This window comes from Dendrobates tinctorius, unplaced genomic scaffold (assembly GCF_039654945.1).
Source record: "Dendrobates tinctorius isolate UK_male_01 unplaced genomic scaffold, ASM3965494v1 ptg000422l, whole genome shotgun sequence".
NCBI lineage: Eukaryota > Metazoa > Chordata > Amphibia > Anura > Dendrobatidae > Dendrobates > Dendrobates tinctorius.
In genome coordinates, this window is record NW_027362086.1 from 1859356 (window position 1) to 1883251 (window position 23896).

At 46.5% G+C, this 23896-nt stretch overlaps 1 protein-coding gene across 1 annotated transcript in view; it reads left to right on the forward strand.

Annotated features, from left to right (window-relative positions):
* Positions 1-13268, forward strand: part of CSRP1 (cysteine and glycine rich protein 1) — a 347337-nt gene extending 334069 nt beyond the window's left edge. Inside the window, exons 6-7 of the mRNA XM_073564013.1 lie at positions 30-123; positions 12592-13268. Of these exons, the coding sequence (XP_073420114.1) occupies positions 30-123; positions 12592-12668 (171 nt within the window). The 3' untranslated portion in view covers positions 12669-13268. The remainder of the gene's footprint in view (positions 1-29; positions 124-12591) is intronic.
* Positions 13269-23896: the final 10628 nt, after the last annotated feature.

Here is a 23896-nt window from a genome sequence, read left to right on the forward strand (position 1 = left end):
TTGGCTAAAAGGTATTCTTTCTCTTTCAGTCATGGCATAAGGCCTGTTTCCGTTGTGCTAAGTGTGGGAAAGGTTTGGAGTCCACAACATTGGCAGATAAAGATGGGGAAATCTACTGCAAAGGTAAGTAGATACTACATTTTGGTACATTTATATAGCGTAGTTACTGCACATATAAACATTTGGGAAAAGTAACATCAATATAAGAGTTAACATAACTCCAAAGTTGAAGATTAAAGTTTTATTGAAGAGATTGTCCAGGCAAAATATAATTTTGCCTCGGGGACTGGATATGTCAGGAAATGAAAAAAAAACAAACCTCCTGTACCCAAATGCCGGACCGCCGGCCTGTGATTGGGGCAGTGATCTTTTGTAAGCACAGTCCACATTGGTCTGATGGCTGGGGTAGCAGTGATACCACCACTGACAGTGACCCGAGCTGGGTGGGTGATAGTAGTGGGAGTATGACTGACTGAGTTGTTTGGTTTTTTACACCTGAGCAAAGAATTATTTAGCCGAAACAAGCCTTTAAACCTGCTCTATATAGTGATTATCCTCCTTCATGTAATTTTGTGACCAACAGGAATTTCTAAAAAATCTTGCAAGTTTAAATCTAACTAAAATCCAAATCCAAGCAGAGGCAAGCACACTAAAAACAATGCAAAAATAATTCATCAAGGTCTGCAAAATCCAAATTTACCACCGAGCTACAATAAAGGGATCATTCAATGTATAAATATTTTTGGGAAAAAAAATCTACCATTATTGACCCTGAAGTGGTGACTTTATTGTCCTATGCTATATGAAGATTGCTTTTAAGACCAGGGTCACACTTGCTAGCTGCATAGAAAGACATTCAGCCGCACACTCCGTTCTGGAGTGCCGGCGGCAGTGCTGGATATTGAGGTGAGAGACTAGCACAAGTTTCTCACATTGCAGATGCAAGTGTGACCCCGGCCTAAGACCTAAAGTCAGCATAGTTCCTATCTTTCTGTCTACACAACCCCTTGATATCTGTATATCTGTATTTTTTCAATGAAAATCCAGATTTTCTGCACAAATAAAATTGAAAACCGTTCGAGTATATATCACAGGGATATGGTCCAACCGAGAAAAAGAAAACTTGTGCACTGTGGGCACAATCATTAGAGAATTTAAATTTTGATTATTAATTTTATTATTGAATAACTACAGTTTTGATTGTCAAACCAAAAGGTCAACAAACCTGAATATTTATGAAAATAAAAGTGTAGTTTTGACTATGTGTAAAGAATTATTGGTGTGCAGAATTATTATGTAACTGAATTAAAAACATTCATTTTCCCATCTCATTTGTTTATTTTCATCTATTAAAGTGAGAATAACCACCAAAAAACTTAAACCCTAAATTTCTGATATTTAAAAAAAAAAAAATCACTGATTGCAGTAACACAGTCGACCTGCGGCATTTCAGAGAAATGTGGTTTAAAAGCCTGAGATACAAGGGCGACTAATCGGACAGGTGGTTCTAAAGACGTTTTTCCCCGCCTATACAACTAGTTCCCCGTGTGGCTCAGTCATCGGCTGCATCTAAACTATTTTTCTCTGAGATGTTGCGGTGATATGAATCAGCTGTCAGGTTACCTTGAAGGCCTTTGCGGGCTAGCCCAGCACTAGATTACTTTCATGCATGCGATGGTGCGTTGTCCTGCATAAAAATTATGGTTTTCTTAAAAGATGCAGACTTTTTCCTGTACCACTGCTTCAAGAAAGGGTATTTTTAAAAGTAAAAAACACTAACAGTAGTTTGGGGAGTTGAAAGTTGAGTCTATCATCAACCCAAAAATGTACAACTAGCTCATCTTTAATAATACCATGGTCCATCAATAGGCCCTCTCATCTCATGAAACCATAAAAAATTGAGAAATCTATCTTCACATATTTCTTGCCCCAGCCTTGACGTTTCACCTTCTGTTTTGTTCAATAGTGATTGGGGTTCAGACTCCCTTTCCTTGGCCATGACTCTGAGTACTGAACACCTTTACTTCTGAGCACTCCAAGGAGGCTGCAGCTCTGGAATATGACAGCATTGGATGATAATGGTTTCCTAGTCACTTCACGTTAGATTCTTCTCAAATCTTTGGTAGTTAATAGTGCGTCTTTATCGCAACATGTTTTTTTGCAATCCCGTTGATTGATTTCAAGAAAACTTTTGATGGTTATGTAATCATCATCTTAGGAACTTCAAGAATGTAAGATTTGCAACAATTTTTGACTTTCTAGTTTTGGTTAAATTTGTTTTAGCCTATTTTGCCCAAGTAAAACAATATGCCTATAGATTGTAGTTGGAAATTCTGAATAACAATGATTTTACTGTATAGTCACTTGCCTCAAAATTGTGCACAACGTTATGTACATAAGTTTTTACTGCATAGTTTGTTAGGCGTCGAGTTTCCCCCACTGCACAGGGGGAATCTCAAGCCATGTCCTCTGCAGTCTCCCATTCCTCTGCAGCAGCAAAGATTCCTGCTCAGCAGAGATGTCGCTCCAGGCATCTTGCCCAGGCTGATGCTAGGCTTCTGGTTGCTCCTTCTGTCTCTGCTATAACTCCATGCTTGAATCAGCAGCAAGTAGATGCTTTTGGGACTAAGTCCTGTCTTTTGGGTACTGAGCATGCCCGTGGGACGACCTCTCATTGGAGGTTACATGCGCAGGTCCCGTTCCTGCTCAGATTAGTCCACTACTGGGAAGGTCCCGGAAGGACGCCGCTATAAAAGAGTCGCATGGCCTCTCGGCCATGCGCTAGTATAGACTAATGGTTAGTTGTGTGTGTGATGATGGATGCTTGAGACTGGTGACTGACTCATTAAAAAAACCCTACCCTTGGTTGTGTTTGTGTTCAGGGTTAGTGTTACGAGTCAGCGCCGAGTAGTGGCACTGCCTAGCGCTGCAGTGTCCCAGGCTCCTCTCACAAAGTAACGCCAGAGTGTGTCATCCAGCACGAGGCACATTGTACAGCATACTGCAGCATCCATCAGTGCTGCGCCGTGCGCTGATAGAGCGCTTTCCAGTTAAGCATAAGCTGGTTAGTAGCGTCCGCCAGTGCCGTGCTGCATGCACCAGTAGCGGTGCTACTTTTCTTTATTCAGTCCTGGCATCACAGTTGCGGTGTCGAATGCTAGTGGGACTTGAGGGACTCCAACCCTGTGTCCTTGGGGCAGAGTCCTGTGTCCCTTTACTAGCACTCACCCTGCTAAGCCCTGTGAAGTTAACAGGCTCCAGCGTTGGCTTCTGCGGCTCTGTGCAATAACAGAATTCGCTTCTGTGCACACCGGGTGAGCGGTTATCCCGCCAGTGCTCTGTTAGTGTCCGCCATTACTAAGCAGCAGTTTACGACCTCTGCACGGTGGACCCCGGGCTGCGAACGCACCTTACTATTTTATTATTTGATGCGTTCCGCCAGCCCTAACATTATACTAGCGCCATTGTCTGGCTAGTAATGGCGGACGAACAGCAACTGCTGCAGTACATCCAGCAGCTGGAGGGCAGGTTGGCGGCTCTCGAGCGTTCAGCCTAAGCTGCGGATGTTACTGCGGTCGCTGTTCAGGCAGCCACGGAGGCTGTCTCCTGTGTGACCACTGCCATCCCTGCCCCGACTTTGTCCCACCTCCCACTGCCCGAGAAGTTCTCGGGCGATAGTGCTTCTTGTAGGGGTTTCGTGAGCCAGTGCACTATACAGCTGGAGCTGCTGGCTGCACGATTCCCTTCTGAGTGGACTAAGGTGGGATTTATAGTTTCCCTCTTGTCGGGCAGGGCTTTGGAGTGGGCCACACCACTGTGGGAGCGTGGTGATCATGCGGTGCAGAGTGCCTCGCAGTTCTTAGGCACTCTGAAGCAGGTCTTCCTGGGGCAGCGAGTCACTCATGACACCGCGCTCCGACTGCTGGCATTGTCACAGGGCTCCTCCGTAGTCAGCCACTTCGTCATCCAGTTCCGGATGCTGGCCTCGGAGTTGGAGTGGCCAGAGAAGGTCCTCATTCCGGCATTCTGGAGAGGTTTGGCTGACCATGTGAAGGACGCCCTGGCCACCAGGGAGATTCCTGCCACACTGGAGGAGCTTATCATCGTCTCCACCCGTACAGACATTCGCTTTGCTGAGCGAAGGTTGGAGCGGTCCCAGTGTAGGCAGAGGTTTAGGTTGGCACCCAGTTTGGCTAAACCTCTGGAATCTCCCAATCTGGTGTCCGAATGTCAGGGAGCTTCCCGCGAGGGATCCAGGCACCGGTCCGCTCGAGCCCCTGTGATCTGTCATGTTTGCCGGCAGTCTGGTCACCTTGCCAACCGGTGCCCACAGTGGCTGGGAAAATGCTCGTGCCTAGTGGCTGTAGGAGGCGGCTCACTAGAATCAGAGGCATTTTCCTCCAAGTTGTCCTTTGAGGGGACACTTGAGTTTGGTTCTTCCACTCTGGCGGTGGAGGTTTGCGTGGATTCCGGAGGTGAAGGCAATTTTATGTCGTCTGCATTTGCTCACCGGCACGCAATACGCCTGGTTATGTTATCTAGGCAAGTCACCATCAGAGTGGTGAACGGCACAACTCTGCCCTCACAGATTAACCACCAGACCGCCCCATTGTTACACTCGGTGTCTCCAGCTCATCAGGAGACGATATCCCTCCTCGTCATGCCCCTGGTTGCGGTATCACTCTCCCCATATAGAGTGGTCCTCGGGGAAGATTCTTGGTTGGAGTAAATCATGTAAGAGTAGATGTATGAGGGAGTGCGTTTAGGCTGCCTCCACCAAGTTCCCCGCAGATCTTTCCCCGCTCCCCAAACACTATCGTCAGTATGCAGTCGTGTTGCCCAAAAAGGCGACGGAAACCCAATGTCACGGGGCAGTAGGGGGGAAAACAGAAGATGTGGAACCGGGACCCCTGAACTGCCCCTCAGGCTAAGGAATTGCCCTGTCTTTCCTTAACTTGGGGGTACACTTAAAGGTAGTGAGGCCCAAGTCCCCGACCTGTCCCTGTCTCCTGTTAAGCCCTGTGCTAAACCCCAACCCCCTCGACAGGGGATGACAAGGAAAAAATTATACAGCACCAAATAACACACAAAAGGAAATAACTCGACACCTAAGGGTTAAATCAACTACTAAAGTAACTTAGCTTTGCTCTGTTGCTATGCTCTCAGCAACAGAGTACGGCACCCGAATTCAGCTTCACCTGAAGCCATACACCAGAGCTCTGACTGAGCTCCAGCTTGGTCGGTCTTCCAAGAGCAAGTGCATAACAACAGTGATTACCAGCACCTGAACTCCTTTTATAGGAAGGAGGGGGAGAAGTCACCACCTGCATAAATAAACACATGCAGTTTTCATGCAGTAACCCCGGTGGCCACCGGGGGCAAAAACTCATATTAACCCCGACGACCAAAAAGGAAAAAAGCTTTAGATATGAGGCGATCCAGATCTGAAAGATCCAAAAAATGGATCATGACAGTACCCCTCCCTCAAAGAGGGGCCTCTGGACCCTCAAAAAAGTGTTTAATTAAAAAAAACACCTATGATGAGGACACCTGAACACAGTTGAGTTCACCTAAGTAAACACCTGACACAGGTTTATGGCAAATGCGGTTATGTAGATGTTCCGGAGGCGAAACATCTCCAGAGCGCCGACCTGGGGAACGAATTGTGTATGGGCATGACAGAGGGTAACTCTAGCTGGTAGGTCACTGGGCTGAGAATGGCAGACATCCGATAAGGACCGATAACTCAAGAGTTCCAAAATCCAGCAGCACACTTCCACCGGACGTGATTGGTGAACACCCATACAAACTCGTTGACACACAGGTCCGGACCTGAACGTTTATTACCATTCATGCATTTGCCACAAAATGGTGAACTCGTCAAAGGACTGACAACAGAGGCGTCCCCCTGTGTCGTCACACTCCCACCCCCACAATGCTCAGAAGGAGTCACCACTCTCCTCTGACCCCTCCTCCTACGAGGACTCCGACACCCAGGGTTAGCATGTGGTGAGGGTAGAGACTTGCCCCTACTCCCTGGCAGCACCTCTGCTGCCCCCACTGGAGAAGAAGGGGATGGTTGTAGAAAGACGGCAGAGACAGCAGCCCCTGGGCAGCAGCCCTCACACGACTGATCCCAGCTGACTACTTCCCTAGACCGCCAATCTATAACCGGGTTGTGTCTTTGTAACCAAGGGAGGCCTAAAACGATAGGTGATGGCATTCCCCCAAGACGTAGGATGACAGGGACTCTTCATGCTGAGTCCCTATGCGCAGATGTATATTTTCTATGACTTGGATCAACCTCCCCTGGCTCAGTGGGACAGAGTCAATGGCCTGGACGCTTAGAGGTTTGGCCAGCGTCCTACACTTCAGGCCATGTGTCTGGACAAAGTGAGCGTCCACCAGATTGACTCCCGCTCCACTGTCCACAAACACCAGTATGTCCTCAGGTACCCCGCCAACCACCACCTCTGCTGACATAGTACACTGAGAGGGCATAATGGAGGAAATATACACTCCCTGATCACCTCCCTCCACACGACCAGGGGGGCGCAGCTCCTTAGATGGTACAGAAGATTTGGCGCTCTGGGCAGACCCTAAAAACATGAACGGTCTGCCCACAGCTAAAACATGCCCCCACATCACGACGATCCGCAGGCAACACCGCTGGGGAACCAACTCCTCCCACCTGCCTGGGCTCATCCACCTGCACCTGTGAGTCCTCCTCCTCAGCAAGGACCCCAGGGGGCATATTCACCAAAGCCGCAAAAAACTCGTCCACCGACCGTAGAGATGGTGAATCGGCCGGCAGGGAGAAGGCCCAGGATAGGAGATCAACTTCAAGGAGGGCTATAATGAATCCCACCCGCTGTACCGCACTCCCTAATGAACGAGGGTGGAGCCTGAAGTGTAGCTTGCAGGCCTCCTGAAAAAACAAAAAAATTCTCTCTCCCTCCAGAAAACCTGTCTGGGAGAGATACCTTGGGCTCTGGTTGAGCCTGCATCTAAGCTAAGGCCCCGTACCACTCCCACTGCTGCAGCTGCTGCTCCACCACACCACACAGCACCCCACGCTCCTCAGTGAGGGTCTGCAGCAATTGGAGACAGGTCTGCATTAGGGCCATGGCTAACCAGGAAAAAACTGATGGTTGGTTATAATGTCACGGGGCAGAAGGGAAATAACGGGAGACATGGAACCTGGGCCCCTGAACTGCCCCTCAGGCTAAGGAGGTGCCCTGACTTTCCTTAACTTGGGGGGTACACTTGAAGGTAGTGAGGCCCAAGTCCCCGACCTGTCCCTGTCTCCTGTTTAGCACTGTGCTAAACCCCAACCCCCTTCCCAGGGGATGACAAGGAAAAAACTATACAGCACCAAATAACACACGAAAGGAAATAACCTGACACCTAAGAGTTAAATCAACCACTAAAGTAACTTAGCTTTGCTCTGTTGCTATGCTCCCAGCAACAGAGTATGGCACCCGAATTCAGCTTCACCTGAAGCCATACACCAGAGCTCTGACTGAGCTCCAGCTTGGTCGGTCTCCCAAGAGCAAGTGTATAACCAACAGTGATTACCAGCACCTGAACTCCTTTTATAGGAAGGAGGGGGAGAAGTCACCACCTGCATAAATAATTAAACACATGCAGTTTCAATGCAGTAACCCCGGTGGCCACCGGGGACAAAAACTCATATTAACCCCGACGACCAAAAACAAAAAAAGGTTTAGATATGAGGAGATCCAGATCTGAAAGATCCAAAAAATGGATCATGACACCCTTCCACCACACCACCCCTATGACTGTCCTATTGACTTCTTGCTGGGTGCTGAGCCTCCCCGGGGTCGAGTCTACCCCTTATCTCTCCCGGAGACAGAGGCCATGTCCCAATACATCAGGGAGAATCTGGCAAGAGGATTCATTAGGAAGTCAGTGTCACCAGCGGGGGCGGGATTCTTCTTCGTCCAGAAGAAGAATGGAGAACTACGTCCCTGCATCGATTACAGGAGTCTTAACGCCATAACTGTTAAGAATAAGTATCCTTTGACTGTGATATAGGAACTGTTCGATAGGTTACGAGGAGCAAGGTTTTTTTCCAAACTGGATCTGAGGGGAGCCTAAAACCTGATACTCCTCCATGAGAGAGACGAATGTAAGACGGCCTTTAACACTAAGAATGGCCATTATGAATACCTTGTCATGCCCTTTGGGCTCTGTAATGCCCCTGCCGTCTTCCAAGACTTTGCAAGCGATATCTTTTGAGATATGCTCTCCACCTCGATGGTGGTCTATCTGGATGATATTCTCATCTTCTCACCAGATATTGACTCCCACCGGAGAGAGGTTTGCAATGTCTTCGACCGCTTACGGGCCAACTCCCTCTACGCCAAGTTGGAGAAGTGCCTGTTCGAGCAGGAGTCCTTGCCTTTCCTGGGCTATATTATTTCTGCCCAGGGTTTGGCTATGGATCCTGCCAAACTGGAGGTGGTAATGGACTGGCAGGAACCCCACTCCCTCAAAGCGGTGCAGAGCTTTCTGCGGTTTGTGAACTTCTACCGACAGTTCATTCCCCACTTCTCCACCTTGGTAGCTCCCTCCTTGGTTGCCCTCACCAAGAAGGGAGCAAACCCCACGTTATGGTCGAATCAGGTCTCCAAGGCCTTTTCCTCCATCAAGTCTCACTTTGCTAGCGCTCCCATTCTACATCGCCCGATGTAGATAAGCCATTCATCTTGGAGGTGGATGCCTCTTCCATCGGTGCTGGAGTGGTCCTCTTCCAGAAGGAAGCTCAGGGTCGGAAGCACCCTTGCTTCTTCTATTCCAAGACCTTTTCACCGGCGGAGAGGAATTATTCCATTGGGGACAGGGAGTTGCTAGCAATGAAATTGGCCTTCTCGTAGTGGAGACTCCTCCTGGAAGGGGCTCTATTCCCTTTCCAGGTGTTTACCGACCATAACAACTTGGTTTACCTACAGACAGCCCAGGCCCTGAATTGTCGCCAGGCCAGATGGTCCCTTTTCTTCTCCCGGTTCCACTTCACCCTTTATTTCCTTTCCGGTGAGAACGTCCAGGCCGATGCTCTCTCTCGGTCCGTGATGTCAGTGGAGGAGGAGGATGAGGAGCCTTGGCTAATTGTCCCATCCTAGAGTCTGAAGACTGTGGCTCCAGTCGCCCTTGAGTCGGTGCCTCCGGGCAAGACTTTTGCCCCTGCCCGGTTGCGACCGGAGGTCCTCTCTTGTGCTCACTTGTACAGGATGGGTGGACACTTTGGGACGAAGCGGACCTCTGAGCTACTGGCGAGGATCTATTGGTGGCCGCATATGGCCCTAGATGTCGGAGACTACATTCAGACGTGCGTCTCCTGCGCCAAGAATAGGTCTCCCAAACAACGGCCTGATGGGCTACTTTACCTCCTGCCGGTAGCGGACAGGCTCTGGGAAATGGTTGGCATGGACTTCATGGTGGGCCTGCCCAAGTCCAGTGGCAGCACTGTGATTTGGGTTGTCACCGACCATTTCTAAAAAATGGTGCACCTGGTGCCTCTTTCTTGGCTACCTTCCGCACGGGGCCTGGCAGTGTTGTTCATCAAACATGTCTTTCACCTACACAGCATGCCGGACAAGATTGACAGTGACCGGGGTTCCCAGTTTGCATCTCGGTTCTGGTGAGAGCTCTGTCGCTTGCTCAGCATTGAGCTAAATCTCTCCTCGGCTTATCATCCTGAGACGAACGGATTGGTAGAGAGGGCCAACCAGACCCTGGTCATATACCTACGACATTTTGTCTCGGCCAGGCAGGATGACTGGGCATCCTTGCTACCATGGGTGGAATTTGCCTTGAACAACTCTGTGGCCGATTCCACCAGCCAGACCCCATTCCTCCTTAATTACGGCCAGCATCCGCACGTCCCTGTGCCCATGCCAGTGTCGTCCACCGACTCTAGGGTGGCAGACTGGGCAGTGGAGGCATGTGATATTTGGGACCGCGTTCAGGATGCCATCCGGGCCTCCAAGGAGAGAATGAGGGTCTCCGCGGACCCACCGGCACCCTGCTCCAACCATCACCTCTGGCGACTTAGTGTGGCTCTCCGCCCGTAACATCAGGCTGCGGGTCGAGTCCACTAAGTTCTCGCCTCGCTACATAGGTCCCTTCAAGGTCCTCGAACAGATTAATCCTGTGGTCTACCTGCTGGCCCCTCCTCCACGCCTGGGAATCACCGACACCTCCCACATGTCCCGGTTCTCTGAGTCATCTGCCGGGACATCGGGCTTGTCCTCGGACGAGTATGAGGTAGAGGCCATTGTGGGCTGCAGGGTGGCACGTGGCAAAAAGTATTATCTGGTGGACTGGAAGGGTCATTGCCCATAGGATGGGACCTGGGAACTTGTGGAAAACATCCACGCTCCTCTGCTCATTGCGTCCTTTGAGCGTGGCGAGGCGGCCCTAGGAGGGTGGGTAATGTTAGGTGCTGAGTTTCCCCCACTGCACAGGGGGAATCTCAAGCCATGTCCTCTGTGGTCTCCCATTCCTCTGCAGCCACAGAGATTCCTGCTCAGCAGAGACATCACTACAGGCGTCTTGTCCAGGCTGATGCTAGGTGTCTGGCTGCTCCTTCTGGCACTGCTATAACTCCATGCTTGAGTTAGCAGCAAGTAGACGCTTCTGGGACGAAGTCCTGTCTTTTGGGTACTGAGCATCCCCGTGGGACGACCTCTCATTGGAGGTCGGAGGTCACATGCGCAGGTCCCGTTCCTGCTCGGATTGGTCCACTACTGGGAAGGTCCCGGAAGGACGCCGCTATAAAAGAGTCACATAGCCGCTCGGCCATGCGCTAATATAGATTAATGGTTAGTTGTGTGTGTGATGATGGATGCTTGAGACTGGTGACTGACTCATTAATAAACCCCTACCCTTGGTTGTGTTTGTGTTCAGGGTTAGTGTTACAAGTCAGCGCCGAGTAGTGGCACTGCCTAGCGCTACAGTGTCCCAGGCTCCTCTCACAAAGTAACGCCAGAGTGTGCCATCCAGCACGAGGCACATTGTACCGCATACTGCAGCGTCCGTCAGTGCGGCGCCGTGCGCCGATAGAGCACTTTCCAGTTATGCATAAGCTGGTTAGTAGCATCCGCCAGTGCAGCGCTGCATGCACCAGTAGCGGTGCTACCTTTCTTTATTCAGTCCTGGCATCGCAGTTGCGGTGTCGAATGCTTGTGGGACTAGAGGGACTCAAACCCTGTGTCCTTAGGGCAAAGTCCTGTGTCCCTTTTCTAGTGCTCACACTGCCAAGCCCTGTGACGTTAACAGGCTCCAGCGTTGGCTTCTGCGGCTCTGTGCAGTAACAGAGTTCGCTCCTGTGCACACCGGGCCAGCGGTTATCCTGACGGTGCTCAGTTAGTGTCCGCCATTACTAAGCAGCAGTTTGCCACCTCTGCACGGTGGACCCCGGGCTGCGAACGCACCCTATTATTTTATTATTTGGTGCGTTCCGCCAGCCCTAACATAGTAGTGCTATATGCATTATACAAACAAAACTAACAGCTTCCTGTTAACCAATGCATTCCTATTCTATCTTAGGGTATGTTCCCACGTGGCGTTATACTTGAGTATTTGCTGCGGATTGGACACTGCCTACAGCCGCAGCGTCCAATCCGCAGCTTCCAGATGTTACAGCATAATCGAGGGAATTTTATGAAATCCCGTCTCCACTATGCGTGCACGGTTGCAATCGGCGGCCCTGTGTAACTGGACATGCCTTGCATCTTTATAGACAGCAGCATGTCTATTTATCTTGCGGAGACGCTCCGTCTCCGCAAGATAAATATCCCAGTCTGTGTATAGGATGCGGTGATTCCGCATGTGTTCAATGAACACATCTGGAATCACCGCAAGTACAACAGGGGGCAGTGCTTTGGGCAGAGCGGGGTTTCCGCTGCGTCCAAAGCGCTGTCAGTAAGCAGCGTGGAGACATATCCTTAGAGTGCAAACATTTGTTGTATTGACTAGACAATGGCAAATTCACAAGTTTCAACAAATTTTTCTAAAAAAATTTGATGTGCCGCAAATTGATTTGTGGTGGATCTAAAATACTGCAATGCTTCCAATTGAAAAGATTTGCATTAGGCCTCATTCAATTGCCAAAATAACACAAGGTAGATTATTACAGCTCAGCATAGTCTTTGTAGTCTTTGTAGCAAGCCTATTCTCAGAAGACACCAACTAATATCCATTATAAAGTGCATGTGCTAAATAACAAGGTACAGTATAAACTGAGGATAGGTAAGCTCAAGAAAAAATAAATGAAAATTAAAGCATACTAATATGTCCCATTTAATATTAGCATACGGGGTATATGAGCCTACAATAAGATAATAACCTAAGATTAGCTAATGATATAATATAGATAATTGTCCACGAAACTGGCTACGACAGTATGATAAATATGGGCACAAAGCCCTAAATGGAAATTTACTATATGATGCAGTGTCCGTGCACCCCAGGGAGCTCGGTACTCAGAATCACTAGGGCTTTTAAGTGTTGGAACAACATGTTTTCTTGGCAATAACCCTTTAATTGTATCTCTTTCCTTTTTAGGATGTTACGCCAAGAATTTTGGTCCAAAAGGTTTTGGATTTGGTCAAGGTGCTGGAGCTCTGGCTCACACAGGATGAACATTCTATTTCTACTTGTATTTCATCATTATTATGAGAATTATGCAAAGAGCTTATTAATACTATTGCTTCCATGCCGTAACTAAGAAGATATATTTTTCTGCTTTCACCTAATACCTATAGTGAGTTGATTTTACTTGGCTGTAAACATTCAATGCACATACTGTAGCGTGTTTAAACTTAAAAACATCAATAGAGGGTCTTCAAGTAAATTGAATACTAAAAAGATGTTAACTACCGTAGGCTGAGATGGGATGATTACATGGCTTGACAGCTGCTAAGCTGTGCCTTCATGCTTGTGTGTTCAGTACCAACTCTACATGAACAACATAAATCATGTCAAAAAGTGTGGCTGCTATATCAAAAGGACTAGTGAATACTACAGTTTATTATATAGCACTAAAAGGAAGAATAAAGAGAAAATATTTTTATATTAACTAGTGATATATAGAATTTTTTAGAAATAGAATTAGGTGAAGAATAATTTTAACAAGTACTGTAAGTTGCACAGTTTGGATTACTATTTTTTTTGCTCACATGTTCCTTTCTACACTCTTAAAATATTGTTGCTAAATACAATAAAGGCATAATAAAACCAAAGCGTGGTTAGTGTTTTTAATTTAATTTTGTCTATGCAGCAACCAATTAAAAGCAAATGTGCATCCAGGGCCTGTTTTTGACAAAGTGGGGCCCCAGGCAGAAAATAATATTGGGGCCCCAAATTCTTCACCTACATATTACCAATACATCCACTAACCATATGTCTCGACTCTGTTGTAGGGTGACCCAGGATCAGGGTCTAGGGAGCATCCTAGCTCGCCCTATTCCCCTGGTTACTTCTGAAGGTGAAGATGCCGGGGCCACGTACCTTGCCTTATCTCCTGTATCCACTTTCCGTCTATGTTCCCTTCCCCCACCCAGGGAAGAGGGGAGAAGCTGTGCACCGCAGTACACCAACCACATGAACAAGACAACATGAACAAGGGCAACTGAAAATACTAAATACAAGTATTCACTCACTTATTACAAAGGAATCCACCAGGGAGTGGAGGATGGGGAAAAACCAGAGAAGGAAAAGGTAAAGGAATTATCACTATTACAAACACCCAGGCAACAGTCACAGATAAATCCACCAAACTCCCTCTCATATAACCACCAAACAACTATCCTCCTAGCCATGCAGCATAAGCTAGCTCTGACAATGTGTGTCAGTCAGGATCCAGATTATATAGGGCATAGGAGTGACTAACCATGCTCAGCTAGGAGTTCAGACTCCCAGAGCGCCCAACATGGCCGATTAACCACTATACTGTTAAAAGAAATTAACACAATTTAAAAAGAAGGTGGAGTGCTTCTTTTCAGCACAGGAGTTGGGCCAATCAGATGCTGCGATCTTCTGACTGTTCACTGGTACAAACAGTTTCCCTAATGGACAGGCAGCAGGGGCATCTCCCTGAGCGTCAATCTCTTTTTCAAGATCGGAACATATAGACGCTATAACCACCCCTTTTTGTAAAATAGGTACTGGTTTACAATTATTGCCTTAATGTTTTTGTTCCCTGGCCTTTAAATGACAAAAAGTTAATCCTGGTGTAGAGCAATGCCTATCTTGCCTGCCGAGGCGTTAGACATTTTGCAGATGCTAGACATACAAAATTCTTATGGTCCGTGATCACCATAACTGAATGAACTGCTCTTTCCAAAAAATGATTCCACTCTTCAAAAGCCCAATTGATTACCAAGAGTTCTCTGTTACCTATGTCATAATTTTTCTCTGCAGATGAGTTTTTTAAAAAAATATGCACATGGACGCCATTTACTAAGAGACACACCCTGTGACATTACAGCCTCCATTCCCACCTCAGACGCGTCAACCTTGACAATAAGAGGTTGAGCAATGTCAGGCTGTATGAGGATCAGTGCAGATGTAAAACACCTCTTCAAGGTATCGTATGCCTCCCTGGCTGGACGGGACCACTTGGAAAAGTCCATCCCCTACCTAGTCAAATCTGTCAGACGTTTGGCTACTACCAAAAAGTTTTTGATGAACTTACGGTAGTAGTTGGCGAAACCTAAGAACCTTTGTAATGCCTTCAAATCCTCAGGATGATCCCAATCCAGTACTGCCCGGACTTTCGCCGGATTCATGCGAAAACCAGTGGACAATAACATATATCCTAGAAAAGGGATTTCCTCAACCGAGAACATACATTTCCAGTTTGACAAAAAATGTATTGTCTCTAAGTATTAGTAAGACTTGCCTGACATGTACTTGATGTGACTCAAGGTCAGGTGAATAAATTAATATGTTGTCAAGATAGATCACCACAAATCTGCCAACCAGGTGACTAAATGTATCATTTAAAAAGTTCTGAAAGATGTCGGGCGTGTTTATCAACCCAAATGGCATCCCCAGGTTCTCATAGTGTCCCTCAGTTGTACTTAAAGCGGTTTTCCGCTCATCCCATTCTTTAATGCGAATGAGATTATATGCCCCCCTGAGGTCCATTTTTGAAAACCATTTTGCTCCTACAATCTGATTAAAGAGATCCGGGATGAGAAGGAGCGGATATGGATCCCAGACTGTGATCAGATTGAGTTTGTGGAAGTCTAGGCAGGGGCGTAACCCCCCCCATCTTTCTTCTTAACAAAGAAAAACCCTGCAGCAATGGGGGATGATGAAGGTCTGATATGACCCTTTGACAAACGCTTTGCCATCTAGGCCTTCATGGCTTGCCTCTTTGGACCAGAGATATTATACAGTCTGCCCTTAGGCAGCTTGACCCCAGAAACAAGATTAACGGCACTGTCATAAGGATGATTGGAAGGAAGTTCTTGACACCCCTGCTCGGAGACCACATCCCCAAAGTCAGACAGGTATTTAGGCACAGACTAGGTATCCACACTAGCAATACTCACTCCACTTTACCACCTCCAAAGTCTGCCAATCTACCACAGGATTGTGCAGAGTGAGCCAAGGAAGTCCAAGAACCACAGGAGAGTAGAGAACCTCTAGCACATAACAGTCAATTACTTCAGAGTACATGGCCCCTACTGAAGATGTAAAACTCAATTTGAGTCAAGTACCCCTGTCGATGGCGATTATGGGTATGGGTCTGGACAGAGTATGTGGATTGAGGTGCTGGACCTGGAAAAAACTAACGTTGATCAAGTAAAACCCCATCCCACTTGATCAGACACAACCACCTTAATTTCACCAAGGTGAATCTCAGCTGGCAGAAAAAATAGTGTCCTACTCATGGAGGTGATAAGTACACTAACCTGTAAGGTCAGGAAGGACACGTGCCCACAAAATGATTCTTTTTACCGCAGTAAAGACACACTTCGCCTTTGCGCCAGACTGTTATCTAGTATGAGACACCGAACCCACCTGCATGGGTTCGTCAGATGACTCAGACCTGATCTCCCTTGGCCCAGGACCTCCTGCACATTGGAACATATCTCTGTCTCTGGCGAAGATGGCTATCAACTCGGATAGCAAGATACATGGTCGCCTCAATGGAGACTGCAATCTAATACAAGGATAAGGCATCCTTCACCGTTACTGATAGCCCCTCACAGAACAGGCTACAGAATGCAGGGTCATTCCACTTAGTGTCTGTGGGCCATCTCTGAAACTCCTAGCAATACTACTCTGTCGGACGGTCTCCTTGCTGGAGCTGATGCAGCGTGAACTCAGCCAAGGAGACTCAGTTAGGGTCATCGTATATAAGACCCAGAGCCAGAAAAAATTCCTCCACCATCTGAAGCGACTGGGAGTTAGACGGCAGAGAAAATACCCATGCTTGGGGGTCACCTTAAAGGAGGGAGATTATTATCCCCACATGTTGCTCCTCTTTACCTGAGGAACCAGGATGTAACCTGAAGTATAGTTTATAGGCCTCCCTAAAAATAACAAACTTGTCACGCCTCCAGAGAACCTGTCAGGCAAAGCCATCTTGGGCTTCACTATGGGCTGTCTGGGAGTGCTGATTCCTACACCTGAAGTACTAGAGTGCTGCAAAATGATATGATGGATCAAAAAACGGTTTCGGTCAGAGCTTGTTGGGTGTCCCGGAACCATGGGCTCCTTCCCTATCCCTAACGCTAGGGGGCGCCCTATTTCACTGGATACTTCTGAAGGTGAAAATGCTGGGGCCACATATATTGTCTTATCTCCTGTATCCACCCTCCGTTTGTTCCCTTCCCCCACCCAGGGAAGAGGGGAGCAGCTGTGCACCGCAGTACACCAACCACACAAACAAGGAAACATGAACAAGGGCAACTGAAAATACCAGACACACAAGTATTCACTCACATATAACAGAGGAATGCATCGGAGTGGAGGATGGGAAAAAACCAATGTAGGATAAGGAAAAGAAATCACTATTACAAACCCAAGCAACAGTCACAGATAAATCCACCAAACTCCTTATCATATAACCACTAAACAACTATCCTCCTAGCCATGCAGCATAAGCTATCTTTGACGATGTGTGTCAGTCAGGATCCAGATTATATAGGGGATAGGAGTGGTTAACCGTGCTCAGCTGAGAGCTCAGACTCCCAGAGCTCCCAACATGGCCGATTAACCCCTGTACTGCCAAAAGAAATTAACAAAATTTAAAAAGAAGGTGGAGTGCTTCTTTTCAGCGCAGGAGTTGGAGCAATCAGATGCTGCTGTCTTTTGGCTCTTCTCTGTTGCGGTAACCCAGTGACACCATAGCTCTATTTTTAAAATCTTCTGCCGTAGTGTATGTCATGAACACCACTTGCTCATGACATAGGTGCCTCAGATAAGGCATTAAAGGAACGCTTCACTTTCCACTCACTTGTCCACTCAACTGGACCCCACAGACAGTTCCCACATTCATCCACACATTGCACAGCCACCACTCACTGCTTTACCAGGCCAGCGAGACTCCTGCACTGGGTAACACACTGGTACACATGCATACCCAGCTTTCTCAAGCTCTGGAATGGTTCACTACTTACACTCTGGTCACATGGTATTAACTCTCCTCAAGATCATGGGTACGTTAAAACAGCCAGTTACAAACGTATTAATTTTTTTATTTCATATACAAAAAAGTACAGTGCTGAAAAAAAGAGTGCAAACAGTGATATAACAAAAATAAATATATATAGGCAAAAACTGTATATACCAAAAGGGATAAAGTACAGATAAGTCTTAAGAATTGGATCTATAAGAGCTTCTGGTGAAGGAGAATGCCACAGGAAATATGGATAGATCTGCAATATTCGTTGCTTCTCCTGGGGTCTGACATGGATATTACTTAGATGACATGTGTCACAGTAATGTAAATATGACATATGGTTTTAATTATTAACACACCTTCTAGAATTTTCCATTCGCACACAGGGCTCTGCTGCATTCATAGTTGCACAGAGAAAAGCCTTCCTCCCACTTGTCAACAGCTGAAGCTGTGACTCCCCCTGCACCCGGGGAGCTTCTTCACGCCCTCCTCCCTCAGGAATGTAGTAATTAGCATAATACAATCCTTTGTCTCCCAACATGTTCTTTGGACTTCAGATAGCATAGATTTAGAATCTAACCATTCGGACATAACGCGACGCCAGTTTATGTCAGGAATATGAAAATTACATATTTGGGACATGCTTCGACAGAGCCACGTAGTCTGTGTTTTTCCAGGCTCCAGCAGAATCTGAGAAACGGATTCCTCCTGAACCGAGTTGAATAGGCACGCCATGTTTAGAGTTGAAAGGAAGCTGATTCCAAGACAAGTTGAGTGATAGTTCTTGCGTTATTCTGCTAGGTTCCCCAGCTCAGTTATGTAGCCAAGAAGTTTTCTTAACCCCTTCACTACCAAGGGTGGTTTGCACGTTAACTCCCGGGCCAATTTTTACAATTCTGACCACTGTACCTTTATGAGGTCATAACTCTGGAACGCTTCCATGGATCCCTGTGATTCTGACACTGTTTTCTCGTGACATATTGTACTTCATGTTAGTGGTAAAATTGCATTCAAATAACATGCGTTTATTTGTGAAAAAAACAGAAATTTGGCGAAAATTTTGAAAGTTTCGCAATTTTCCAACTTTGAATTTTTATGCCCTTAAATCACAGCGATACGGCACACAAAAAACTTAATACATAACATTTCCCACATGTTTACTTTACATCAGCACAATTTTGGAACCAAAATTTTTTTTTGTTAGGAAATTATAAGGGTTAAAAATTGACCAGCGATTTCTCATTTTTGCAACACCATTTTATTTTTAGGGACCACATCACATTTGAAGCCACTTTGAGGGGTCTATATGATAGAAAATACCCAAAAGTGACACCATTCTAAAAACTGCACCCCTTAAGGTGCTTAAAACCACATTCAAGAAGTTTCTTAACCCTTTAGGTGCGTCACAGAAATTTTTTGAATATTAAAAAAAAAATGAACATTTAACTTTTTTTCACAAAAAAAATACTTCAGGTTCAATTTTCTTTATTTTACCAAGGGTAACAGGAGAAATTGGACTGCAAAAGTTATTGTGCAATTTGTCTTGAGTACGCTGATACCTGATATGTAGGGGGGAACCACTGCTTCGGCGCATGGCAGACCTCAGTAGGGAAGGAGCGCCGTTTGACTTTTTCAATGCAAAATTGGCTGGAATTCAGATCGGACGCCATGTAGAGTTTGGAGAGCCCCTGATGTACCTAAACAGTGGAAACCCCCCCAAGTGACCCCATTTTGGAAACTAGACCCCCCAAGGAACTTATCTAGATATGTGGTGAGAACTTTGAACCCACAAGGGCTTCACAGAAGTTTATAACGTACAGCGGTACAATTAAAAAAATCATATTTTTTCCACAAAAATGATCTTTTCACCCCCAATTTTTATTTTTCCAAGGGTAACAGGACCCTAAATGTTATTGTGCAATTTGTCCTGAGTACGCTGATACCCCATATGTGGGTGTAAATGACTATTTGGGCGTATAGCAGAGCTCGGAAGGGAAGCAGCGCCATTTGACGTTTTTGGCTAGAATTGAGATCGGACACCATGTCGCGATTGGAAAACCCCTGATGTACCAAAACAGTGGAAACCCCCCACAAATGACACCATTTTGGAATCTAGACCCCCCAAGGAACTTATCTAGATGTGTGGTGAGAACTTTGAACCCCCAAGGGCTTCACAGAAGTTTATAACGTACAGCGGTACAATTAAAAAATCATATTTTTTCCACAAAAATGATCTTTTCACCCTCAATTCTTATTTTTCCAAAAGTAACAGGACCCTAAAAGATATTGTGCAATTTATCCTGAGTGCGCTGATAACCCACATGTGGGGGTAAACCACTATTTGGGCGCATGGCAGAGCTCGGAAGGGAAGCAGCGCCATTTGACGTTTTTGGCTGGAATTGAGATCGGACACCATGTCACGTTAGGAAAGCCCCTGATGTACCAAAACAGTAGAAACCCCCCACAAATGACACCATTTTGGAAACTAGACCCCCCAAGGAACTTATCTAGATGTGTGGTGAGAACTTTGAACCCCCAAGGGCTTCACTGAAGTTTATAACGTCCGGACGTGAAAATAAATAAATCGTATTTTTTCCACAAACATCATCTTTTAGTCCCCATTTTTTTTATTTTCCCAAGGGTAACAGGAGAATTTGGACCCCAAAAGTTGTTGTCCAATTTGTCCTGAGTACGCTGACACCCCATATGTGGGAGAAAACTACTGTATGGGGACATGTCGGGGCTCGGAAGGGAAGTAGTGACGTTTTGGAATGCAGACTTTGATGGAATGGTCTGCGGGTGTCATGTTGCCTTTGGAGAGCCCCTAATGTACCTAAACAGTGGAAACCCCCCACAAGTGACCCCATTTTGGAAACTAGACCCCCTGAGGAACTTATCTAGATGTGTGGTGAGCACTTTGAACCCCCAAGGGCTTCGCAGAAGTTTATAATGCCCAGGCATGAAAATAAAAAATCGTATTTTTTCCACAACCATGATCAATTAGTCTCCAATTTTTTTATTTTCCCAAGGGTAACAGGAGAAATTGGACCCAAAAGTTGTTGTCCAATTTGTCCTGAGTACGCTGATACCTCATATGTGGGAGAAAACTACTGTATGGGCACACGTCGGGGCTCGGAAGGGAAGTAGTGACGTTTTGGAATGCAGACTTTGATGGATTGGTCTGCGGGTGTCATGTGCGCTTGGAGAGCCCCTGATGTACCTAAACTATTGAAACTCCCCACAAGTGACCCCATTTTGGAAACTAGACCCCCCACGGAACTTATCTAGATGTGTGGAGAGCACTTTGAACCCCCAAGTGCTTCACAGAAGTTTATAACGCCTGGGCGTGAAAATAAAAAAAACATTTTTGCCCCCAATTTTTTATTTTCCTAAGGGTAACAGAAGAAATTGGACCCCAAAAGTTATTTTGTAATTTGTCCTGAGTAGGCTGATACCCTACATGTGGGGGTATAAACACTGTTTGGGCGCATGGCAGAGCTTGGAAGGGAAGGAGCACCATTTGACTTTTTCAACGCAGAATTGGCTGGAATTGAGATCAGACGCCATGTTGCCTTTGGAGAGCACCTGATGTGCCCAAACAGTGGAAACCCCCCAATTATAACTCCAACCCTAACCCCAACACACCCCTAACCCTAATCTGAGCCCTAGCCCTAACCCTAGCCCTAACCCTACCCTAACCCTAGCGGGAAAATGGAAATAAATACATTTTCTTTTAGTTTTATTATTTTTCCCTAACTAAGGGGGTGATAACGGGGGGTTTGATTTACTATTTATGGCGGTTTTTATGTTTGGCAGCTGTCAGACGCTAAAAGACGCTTTTTATTGTAAAAATAGTTTTTGCATCACCACATATTGTGAGCTATAATTTTTCCGTATTTTGACCCACTGAGTCATGTGAGGTCTTATTTTTTGCGGGACGAGTTGACGTTTTTATTGGCACCATTTTCGGGCATGTGACATGTTTTGATCGCTTTTTATTCCGATTTTTGGGACACAGAATGAACAAAAACCAGCGTTTCATGAACTTCTTTTGGGGGGTGCGTTTACACCGTTCCGCGTGCGGTAAAATTGATAAAGCGGTTTTATTCTTCGGGTCAGTACGGTTACAGCGATATCTCATTTAGGTCTTTTTTTATGTTTTGTTGGTTTTTTGCAATGAAAACAATTTTATATAAAAAATAATTATTTTTGCATCGCTTTATTCTGCGAGCTATAACTTTTTTATTTTTTTGCAGATGACGCTGTGTGGCAGCTCATTTTTTGCGGGACAAGATGACGTTTTCAGCGGTACCATGGATATTTATATGCGTCTTTTTGATCGCGCGTTATTGCACTTTTTGTTCGGTGGTATGATAATAAATCATTATTTTTTGCTTCGTTTTTTATTTTTATTTTTATTTTTTAAGGGGTTCGCTAAAGGGGTTAACTAATGGGACAGTTTTATAGGGCGGGTCGCTACGGACGCGGCGATACCAAATATGTGTACTTTTATTGTTTTTGTTTTTTTTTATTTTGAAAAAATGGATTTATTGGGGAATATTTTTTTTTTTTTTACTAATTTATTTAGCGATTTTTTTAAAATTATTTTTAACACTTTTTTTGTTTTTTTTTTACTTTATTACCTTGTCCCAGGTGGGACATCACTGTCCTGTGACAGATCGCTGATCTGTCACATCACAGATCACTGTGACAGATCAGCAATCTGTCACAGGCACTGCTGCAGACTTCCTCATGCCTGCGCTTTGCAGGCAGTGAGGAAGTCAGCTCCCTGCAGGCCCCCGTCGCCATCTTGGATCCGGGGGCCTGTAGGGAAAGAGCCCCCCGCAGCAGCGCTGCACATTGCGCTGCCGTGGGGGGCTCAGGGAAGCATGGAGGGAGCCCCCTCCCTGCCGATGCTTCCCTTTAACCTCCGCTACACCGCGATCATGTTTGATCGCGGTGTACAAGGGGTCAACGTGTCGGGGGCGGTCCGTGACCACCCCTGACACATTGTGCCGGGTGTCAGCTGTGATAATCAGTTGACACCCGGCCGCGATCAGCGGCGCTCACCACGTGGGCGCCGCTGATCGCTGGGACGTAATATTCCGTCCATGGTAGTTAGGTCCAGGGTCACATGGACGGAATATTACGTCCATTGTAGGTAAGGGGTTAACAAAGTTGCAACTCAGAGAAAAGGGGAGGACACCGGTAACTCAGCCCCTTTAGTGATGTCATGACCCAGAAGTATAAGTTACTGTCTCTCAGTCTGCAGTCAGTCTTGCCTGGGGAAAACTAAGATACAGAGCCAACTCTGTGATGCATTGTGATGTATGGCTCCTCCCATCAGCATGGTCTGCCTGAGATGATCTAAGCAATTGTAATTCTTCTTTAATCCCTGTTATTTTTGTAATTGCCTTGTACATACTGTAAGGTAGCGCTGTCATTTGGGCAGCCAAATAACCACATCCGGCACGGGTTTTCCACAAAACCAAAACAGTCCATGCGGTTTATTCATGCATCAAAATCATCAAAGCAATAGAAAACAGCATAGCGTCCATGACAGAGCTTTCCTCTGTTAAGCCTGTGGTCACACAGGTTATACAATGTTCCATACGCAGGCTCTTCAGCCTCACAGTTATCTCACCCATCAGGGTTCCCTCATGGCTGCTTCAGCTCACTGCAGATGTCCCTTCCCTCCAGGGAACTATCAGGCACGTGCATCCATTAGCACAACATTCACTTGCTGTCAGGAAGACAGCCCCATCTCTCTCAGACGGGACCTTCAAAAACGGATCAACCAGGTCCCAGCATTCACCCCATGTAACCTACCCTGGCCACCTTATATGGTCCGTAGCCACACCCACCGGTTCACATGGCTATGACCTCATCACAGGTCCTTCAAGCACTCATACACACTTTATAATAGCGTTGTTAAACACACCCCCTGGGTGGGTTGGTAGGTAACTGGGTCCGCCCAGCTACCTGGAGACTTCTCCCTGACACATTGAAACAGCACCTCAGCAGTATCACTGCTGATCAACATACACACAAGTCTCCATCCCAAGGCCACCCACCTTGAGATACATAACGGTCATTCAGTATTCTGCCACTCATCCTCTCTCCTGGGACATCCACACAGCGCCCACTAGCGGACACAGTGGTCACTACACCACATACCTCCCCCCTATGTTCAAACTTGTGGGGTTGAACACACAACATTACACCAGGATC